This window comes from Olea europaea, unplaced genomic scaffold, assembly GCF_002742605.1.
Source record: "Olea europaea var. sylvestris unplaced genomic scaffold, O_europaea_v1 scaffold2518, whole genome shotgun sequence".
NCBI lineage: Eukaryota > Viridiplantae > Streptophyta > Magnoliopsida > Lamiales > Oleaceae > Olea > Olea europaea.
The window spans coordinates 78,546-88,213 of record NW_019243430.1 but is presented as its reverse complement, the minus strand read 5'-3'; the positions used below and the strand labels follow the sequence as shown (position 1 = coordinate 88,213).

The 9,668-nt window shown below is 33.0% G+C and overlaps 1 protein-coding gene across 1 annotated transcript; it reads left to right on the top strand.

The window, feature by feature from the left end:
• The first annotated feature begins 1,833 nt into the window (after nt 1-1,833).
• On the top strand, nt 1,834-4,381 carry LOC111382545 (probable glucan endo-1,3-beta-glucosidase A6). Its single transcript, XM_023006564.1, has 3 exons — nt 1,834-2,085; nt 2,178-3,476; nt 3,964-4,381. The coding sequence occupies exons 1-3, from the start codon at nt 2,028-2,030 to the stop codon at nt 3,999-4,001; spliced, it is 1,395 nt and encodes a 464-aa protein (XP_022862332.1). The 5' UTR covers nt 1,834-2,027; the 3' UTR covers nt 4,002-4,381.
• Nucleotides 4,382-9,668: the final 5,287 nt, after the last annotated feature.

The window sequence follows — 9,668 nt, the reverse complement described above, 5'->3', positions numbered from 1 at the left end:
GCTCACTTTTCTGTACATAAAAGGTAAAGTCAGTAGCAAAAGTTTAATATTCTGATAAACGCATAAATACACTTTCGTGATACATTACGGAAATTACAACTTATCCTAAATTTTTCTATAAATTTGTGTAGTTACAAACGAAAAGATTAGTTATTTATCCATAATTAATGAAGAATGTCGAAGATATTATGTTGCATGGTATGCACGAAGGAGCCATACCTCAAATCGAGTGAAGACCTAATTTACTTACAAAAATAATTTTAAATACAAAATACAATAATTTTAAAATATATATACAGCAATAATATAATATTTTCTTTTTTTTTTCTCAAATTTCAGTGGATCAAGGAAGGGATCACACCGGCCTCATGTCCCTCCGCCGTTGATGCTACGCACACTTTATTAACTATTAATAAATCAACTTTTAAAATAAAATTAATTAATAAAAAATTATTGTGGATCTGTAAAATTTATAGCAAAAAGAGATGCCAAACAGTTGGGATATGTTAGTTGAATCACCCCCGTTTGGCTCCTATTATTTGAAATTATAATTTTTGGAATAATATTTTTTCATTTTTTATTTTTTGAAAAATGTGTAATTAAAAAAGAAATAAAATTTTTGGGTTTACGTGTAATATTATTTTAAAAAATTTTAAACAAAAAAAATAATTTTAAAAATATAAAAAAATATAAAAAATCGTATAATATTGTTTTTCTCAAATTTCAGTGGATCAACGAGGGGATCACACCGGCCTCACGTCCCTCCGCCATTGATGCTACGCATAGTTTATTAACTATTAATAAATCGACTTTTAAAATAATATTAATTAATAAAAAATTATTGTGGATCTGTAAAATTAATAGCAAAAGCAGATGCCAAAAGATTGGGATATGTTAAGGATGATTATAAAAGACTTCGTAATATTTTCCAACTTGAAAATGATATTGATGATAATTCGTAATCAATAGTTGATCTAAATCTCATTTTTGTTGTATGGAGGCTTAGTACGTCAATGATCATTGGAGTTTTGAGTAATTACGGAGGCTTAGTTATTATTTACTTACTTAAATTCTGAAAAAATAACTTCTGTGTGCATTGCGCAATTATTCAAAACTTTAGTAATTAATGCTGTAATTAACCCTTGAACAGATAATATTTTATTCATAAAATTGGGTCGTATGTTTTCAAGTTGATAACTTGATATGGATTGAAATTTGTAAGTTTATGAAATATTAGGGTTAGTAATCCAAATGATTACTGAATTTTGCAAAAAAATTTCACCGAGTTACTGAATTTTAAAAATCACTCAAATCATCATTGAACTTAAAAATCACTCTATTTATCACTGAACTTGTCAAAAGATTTCTATGAGGTCACTGAACTTTGCAAAAATTTTCCAAAGGTTATCGAACTCAGTGACTCATGGGAAAATTTTTGCAAAGTTCAGTGATGAAAGAGATGATTTTTAAAGTTTAGTGATCCCTTGAAAATCTTTTACAAAGTTTAGTAATGATTTGAGGAATTTTTAAAGTTCAATGACCATTTGGGTTATTAACTCCAAAATATTAGGTTAAAATTAAGTTCTCGTTTGGCCCCCATTAAATTTCATTACATTATATTATATTTTGTTTTTTCTTTTATTTTCAACCACACAATCTTTCATAAAATAATATTGCACGTAAATCGAAAACAACACTATTCCACCGATTTTCATTTTCCGAAAATAATAATAAAAAATTTAACAAACAAGTTATGCTATCAAACAGTTGACTCCGTCTTTGGTTCTATGAATAGGACGACTATCGAGGACATGCGACAGCCACCCCCAGCCCAGCCCACGCACACGACTTTTCACACATCGCTTTTGAGCTCAACGTTTTATACACGCCTCCTCCGGATCTGTAAATTCTAAATCCTCCTGTCTTTCATTTTCGCTGCACCATCATAGATTCGCCAATCCTTCATAAATCCCATCAATTTCCAGCACAAAAATACCCAGAAAAGAGTACTGGAGTAAATCTAGGAGATGGGATTCTTTCCTTTTTTTCTGCTCTCTCTTCTAGCTCTATACCCTTCTTTCTCCAGTAAGATACATACACGTATATACTAACAATAGCTTGTGTATCATGTGTTCTTTTTAGTGTTAAACTCATCGTTCTATTTTCTTGATTTGCAGATGGAGAGATGAAGCCCAAGATTGGAATATGCTACGGTCAACTGGGCAACAACCTGCCTACACAATCAAAATCGATTCAACTAATCAAGAAACTAGGAGCCAAACGTGTCAAAATCTACGATGCCAACACAAAAATCCTCAATGCCCTTAAGGGCACTCATCTCCAAGCCTCAGTCATGGTTCCAAATGAAATCATCACCAATATCTCTTCAAACCAAACACTAGCAGATGAATGGGTCAAAACCAATGTGGTACCCTTTTACCCGAAAACCCTGATCCGTTACCTCTTAGTAGGGAATGAGATCTTGAGCAATCCACCCAACACCACCTGGTTCAATCTTGTACCTGCTATGCGTAAAATCAGATGGTCTGTGAAGAAATTCGGTCTGAAGAGGATTAAAGTTGGAACCCCATTGGCAATGGACGCATTAGAATCTTCATACCCACCGTCTAATGGTACTTTTAGGTCTGATGTTAGGGATAAAGTTATTAAGCCATTGTTGCGTTTCTTGGACAGAACTAAATCACTTTTCTTCCTTGATGTGTACACTTATTTTCCTTGGGCAAATCAACCAGACCAAATCAATCTTGATTATGCTTTGCTAGCAGCCACAAATATTACCTACAAAGATCCAGTTTCGGGTTTGACCTACACTAATTTGTTGGATCAAATGCTTGACTCTGTTATTTTTGCCATGAAGAGACTTGGGTACCCGAATATTCGGCTATTTATAGCCGAAACTGGTTGGCCTAATGGTGGCGACATTGATCAAATCGGTGCAAATATATACAATGCCGCCACGTATAATAGAAACGTGGTTAAGAAATTCATGGCTAAGCCACCGATTGGAACTCCGGCAAGACCCGGGGTGGTGATCCCAACCATGATTTTCGCATTGTATAACGAAAACCAGAAGCCAGGTCCAGGTACCGAGCGGCATTTTGGTCTGTTATATCCTAACGGGTCTTATGTGTATCCTATTGATTTATCTGGTGAGACACCGGAGTCTGAGTATCCACCATTGCCTAAGCCTACAAACAATGAGCCTTATAAGGGTAAGATTTGGTGTGTGGTAGCCGAAGGAGCGAACCGGACAGCACTGGCCGGTGCTCTGTCTTATGCCTGTGGTCAGGGTAATCGGACGTGTGACCCGATCCAACCGGGTGGAAAATGTTACAAGCCTAATTCTTTGATTAACCATGCAAGTTATGCTTTTAGTTCTTATTGGTCACAGTTTAAGAAGAGTGGTGGGACTTGTTACTTCAATGGCCTTGCTGTGCAGACTGCTCAGGATCCAAGTAAGTATTATCACTTAACAACTCATACTTGAAATTTCAACACATTTATATCAATTATCATGTTTGGTAGCAAGAATTAAATAGGACTTGGAAGAGATTAAAAGTTCTGACTTTTTATTGCATAGAAATGACATTGTGAGCATGGAGAATTCAGTAAAAATTAGCAACAGAATTTAGTGAATACTGTGAGCATTTAATAATAGAGTACAAGTTTGATGAGAACTTTTATCATAGCTTTATCGAAAGGTACGTACATTAAATATGGCTGAGTTTTGAGGTGACGACATGAAGACTTGTACCAAAAGTAGCATATTATGTACGCAAAAAGAAGCTCAATGTAATCATTTTGAATAATGTTATTTAGCACCAACGATCAAAGACGACATTTGTCAAATATGAATTACAGTAAAATGTATATTAGCTTTTTTCAGACAAGTTTAAATGGAATCCCACCTTTCTTATAATTATTTGTTTTAACTTTTTGCAGGTTATGGATTATGCAAGTTTCCTAGTGTTACACTTTAAAGTTTGAAGATGGATTTTGAATGAGAGAAAAAGGAGGAAACACAGCAGTCGGTATCCAAGATTGCTACAATAATTTTATTTTCTCGTCATTAATTCATCATTATTTCCTTTTAAAAGTGATATGGGTTCCCCATTTGGTCCCCCTCATGTTTTTTATTCTTGATTTTAGGAGAGTCCTAATTAGAAGAAACCTAAATGTGGCCTTAGATCACTTTCAAGATTTTAACGTTGCATTCAGAATATTGCAACGGCTATAAATTTTTAGACAGGAAACGGCTACTTTTGTGTATTGTATTATGCACTTTTTACTGGCTTAATGATTTATTTGAGCTGACTATAATATTAGTAGCTTATCCAACGGCTATGTCATAGATTCGTTTTTTGTCATTGTCAATATTTCCTTTTCGAAGCTTTTGTGTTGTCCATTACATCCATACCATGATGGAGAAAGCCAAACGACCTGCAATGACTTCGCGGTTGACTGTGTCCTCACATGTTCGATGTGGGTCTTCCATGAATAAAATAATCTCAACCTATATGCGTGTGTGTTGTGTCAATCTAGTGGTCATCTATACTATGGCATGGCTCTACCATGATACCAACTAGTTTGGGATTGATTCACAAAACTTTTGTAGGTTGTTTAAGGCCCGTTTTTCTCCAAAAAATGCATTTTGCCATGACCCAAGATAATTATTGAGATTAAAATCTTATAAAAAACCTCTATAATGTGGGTTTCCAATTTCAGAATTCAATCATGCTTTGTTACACCAAATGGCAAACTGTCATTCGCCAACCTAAAAATAAAATAGTTTTCCCATCTACGCACTTTTTGAAAAACAAAAAGAATGTCAACAATAATGTAATCAAAGAGTGCACAATGACAAAATCCTTCGGAATTACTTCACATCTTATTTGTATGAAAGTAAACATTCACAGCACGTTAAATTGTAAAATGGACGCTTAATGTAGCTCACGATTTTTATTTAAAGAGCTAATGAAATTGTAGCCATTTATCAAAATCTCTAAAGCATATTATGGTATCAAGAACAACTTGGAAAAGCCCCAAGATCCACCAAGCCAGGCCTTTGACTTCACATAAATTGAGGCAGCACTGTACACAAACTTTGAAATAGGTAGGGATCTTTAAATTCCTCCCAACAAACGTAATATCTAAGTTACCATCTTAATCAAGTGATTTAGCAGTTTAAACTCTTAGATAATATTATTTTCAACACGTCCCTTCACGTGTAGCGATATTCGTTTTTTCCCATCAAAACATAAAATGTGACCCAAGATCTTTACTTGCTCATGAAGTTCCATATTAAAATGTCAAACTTTTTATGAGGGATAAAGCAAGTGCTTATATATTAGTTATAATTTCCATATTTAATTGTTGTGGGACTCTAGAAGATGGTGGTTCTTTGATCACACTAATTTTGAAATTCGAATGCTAATTTGAACTTTAAATAGATAAATTGTTCTATTATCTATCCTCTACCTACCAAATTAGATAATCACCAATAACATTATCACTTAAGACGGTTTTTTATTCTCGTACAATACAATCATGTTGACTATCTTTGATGATGTGTTTTCCATTAAAAACTACTCAAACAAAGTAAAGTGGTGTCAGCCATGACTCTTCACCAAATTTTACGGTCCCACTCAACATCTCTCCATCACCAAGTCTTGTAATAATATTTCGTCAAGAATTTGATGCACTTCTTCATAATTCTACTTGGACTCTAATTTCTCTACACCCTCCCACCAATGTTGTTGGGTGTAAGTGGATCCATAAGATCAAGAAGAACATATATGGTTCTATTGCTACGGTACAATGTTGTCTTCTTGATTCTAAGGGATTCCTTTAACGACCAAGCATTTATTTTATGACATACCTTCACCCAGTTGTAGTTAAAGTCTTCCTCACTTTGGATGTGACATATAGTTAACCCTTGAGATAGTTTCTGATTCACAGACTTCCGGGATAATAGAAGAGGAACTTCGTCTTACTAATTCGATCAAACTACATAATTCTGGTTCGATTAGACTTCATTTTGACTTGATAAGTTTGACCATCAAATAGTTTTATTGATGAAAGTTGATATTGTCATTCGTAGTTACGAAAATTGTTGAAAAATACGGATCATGAGTTGCTCATGCATGGTAATCCGACCCTCAAGACATCAAAATAATTGAAGGGAGTGGTTTGAACTTGAAATTCAAGCCTAAACTCCCCATAACCTTCATTAACCCCCTAAACTTCGTAAGGAAAACTAAACTAAAATTGAAAAGGGACCATTATTTTGGCATGAAAGCTCATTTTTGGTACTTAGATTGTGGATAATAATTTCATTCCATTGTGATTGAGATTTGACCCATTAAAGTGCAAGAAATTGCAGATTTTGGATTTTGGAAAGCAAGGTAATTTAACACAAAGATCATGACAATTTTCATCTTGTCAAGTAAGAATTTATGTTAAAGCATTTTGAAAATTCTTTCAAATGTATTGAAAATGGTTTTGAGTGCTGAAATTTATCTGGCGAACATGATTCACTTGCCAAGTCCTAGTATTAGAGGAAGAAGAATTATTCGAGTTGAACTGTGAACTAATAGCGGGATAAGTTTATTGAGTGCAAAGCAAGAATTTTATTCTGTAGATCAATATGACTCAAGATAATTATAGAAACTTTATCCAAGAAGAAAAATTAGAATATGTTTGAGATTATAATCGTATGAAAAAGCTGAATAATGTCGATTTGTAATTTCAGAATTACTTGACATCTCCTTTGTATGAAAACAAACATTCATAGCACGTTAAATCGTAAAATGGACACTTAGCCCCTATTTTACAACTTTACTTTTCCAACCCTTTCTATTTTTACGTACTCATTTTCAACCACATTCGTAGAATAAAATATTATGCACGTAAATCCAAAATTTTTCCATATCTTTTAACCACACATTCTCCTAAAAATCATTATTCAAAATCCTAATTTGGAAAAGTATGATTGTCAAATAGGGGCTTAATATAAGTCACATTTTTATGTAAATAGCTAATGAAATAGTAGCCATTTATCAGAATCTGTAAAGCATATTATGGTATCAAGAACAACTTGAAAAAGCCCCAAGATCCACCAAGCCAGGTCTTTATCTTAACATAAATTGAGGCAGCAGCACCCTTTGTTGTGGGACTCTATAAGATTGTGGCACTATGAACGCACTACTCTTGGAATTCGAATACTAATTTGAGTTTTAGAGAGATGAATTGTTCGATTATTTATCCTCAACCCACCAAGTTAGATAATCACTGACAACATTACCAGTTACCACTTAAGACAGTCTTTTATTTTCTCATAATACAATCATGTTGACTATCTTTGATATTGTGTTTTACATTTAAAACCACTCAAACAAGGTAAGGTGGTGACAGCAATGAGACTGCACCAAATTTTACGGTCCCGTTCAACATCTCTTCCTCACCAAGTCGTGTAATAATAATTCGTTCGTTAAGAATTTGATGAACTTCTTCATAATTCTACTTGGACTCTTATCTCTCTACACCTCCCAAAATGTTATTGGGTGTAAGTGGATCTGTAATGTTAGGTATTTGATATCAAATATAAACTCAAGGTGAGGATGATAAATTGGGATGGATTTAATTCACATGCTTGGTTCGAAAATCGTTATTGAATAATATTAATTATATTGACCCGAGGTTACAATAGGCTGTCCAAGAAATCGAGACGGACAAAGAATCTCACAGTGGGAAATTAGGGGCGGTCAGGGGGCTCGACCCACTTTTTGTTAAAGTGGACTTTGTCAACATTGAGAGGCACTACATACATACATGTCTCTTTTCTCTTGAAGTGGCTGCGCGACTTGACTATGTGGTTTTCTCTTTTGGCTTCTGCCCACTGCCGTGACCATCCCTCTTCTCCCTTTGCTGTCGGTGTTAGTCATCTGTTGTGGTTAACCCGTCGGATTATTCTCAGTGTACAAAACAAAAAAAAAATTCACAGGATGTTTACAGGCTCTCACATGGGTGTGGGCTCCATGTGAATATTTTATTACAAAAAAAAAAAATCACCCACCTCACTATTGAGTCTTATCTTAATACTTCTATAAAATTTCTCCTAAGTGTAGCTTGACTCTTTTGGTGTGTTCTTTGGGAGATTTCTTCATGGTTTGAGTGAGGTTATATGGTCCAATTGTTGTGGAGTTGCCTTGTGACTTTTGGATCGTTCTGAGCCTCGTTATTACACTTTTGATTGCAAATGTTGTTCTTGATAGGGAGATTTCTTCATGGTTTGAGTGAGGTTATATGGTCCAATTGTGTGTGGAGTTGCCTTGTGACTTTGGATCGTTCTGAGCCTCGTTATTACACTTTTGGTTGCAAATGTTGTTCTTGATAGGGAAGTTCACTTCTTGCATTATACTATTTGATTCGACTATTGCTATTTCCATTTGAATTATTTAATTTCTTGTTTGATTCTCTTTGAAGGAATTATTTATTACAACACATAAGATCAAGAAGAGCATAAATGGGTCTATTGCTATGGTACAAGGTTATCTCGACTCTAAGGGCTTGCTTGGGAGTTCAATTTTCACCGATTTTGACTGATTTTGGATGGCACCATTTACGAGAGGTTAAAAAAATTAGTGTTCGTATGTTTTTTGGGACACCGATTTTGGATGGTTTAAAAATCACCCAAAATCAATATAGTGTAATTTTGACCGGTTCTCTCAACCCATCAAATTAGCGGATTTTTGTCATTTCTCATATTATCATCCAATTTTATCCTCTATAAAATAATTATTTCCAACCAATATATTTTCTTCAAAACTAACTTGTAAATAAAAATGTATTAACTAAAAAATTATTTGTAAGCAAAAGAATTACATTATAATTTTAAAAAATACTTATAAGTAAAATATCACTAATAAGATAGAAAAATTATATTATAATTTAAAAAATTTCTTATAAGTAAAAAATCATTTTATGTAAAAAAATATATTTATAAAATAAAAATACTACTAATAAAACAAAAATTCACATATAAATATAAAAAGTTACTTATAAGTAAAAAACCCATTTAAAATTTTTTAAAAGTATATTTAAAATTAACTTATAATGGTAAAATTTACTTATAATGGTAAAATTTACTTATAAGTAAAAAATATATACTTAAAATTTAAATAAACGTTTACCTTTATTTAATTTTTTTAAGTTAAGTATTAATTTATATGTAAAAAAAAGTACTTATAAGTAAAATATTACTTATGAATAAAAAAATTTCGTAAAAGAAATTATAAACTAAAAATTTTACTAAGGAACATATATTTAATTTTATTCTTTTAAAAAATTTCGAAATTGGTAAATAATAAACTTTCAAGCTGGACAATTTTAAAAATCATTACTAAAATCACTCAAATCGATCCGCTCATACATGCTCAAAATCGATACTTTAAAAAACAATCATAATCAGTATGTCGAAACTCCCAAACAGGCTAGAAGGGATTCCTCTAACGACCAAGCGTTCATTTTATCAATATACCTTCACCCTGTTGTAATTAGAGTCTTCACTTTGAAAGTGACATATAGTTAACCCTTGTGATGTTTTCTGATTCACATACCAAGATAATGAAAGAGGAACTGCATCTTTC

Coding starts and splice junctions, on each gene's coding strand:
- LOC111382545 (XM_023006564.1), top strand. CDS start 2,028: ATGGGATTCTTTCCTTTTTTTCTGCTCTCTCTTCTAGCTCTATACCCT. Junction 2,086..2,177: donor TCTATACCCTTCTTTCTCCA/GTAAGATACATA, acceptor CTTGATTTGCAG/ATGGAGAGATGAAGCCCAAG. Junction 3,477..3,963: donor GCAGACTGCTCAGGATCCAA/GTAAGTATTATC, acceptor AACTTTTTGCAG/GTTATGGATTATGCAAGTTT.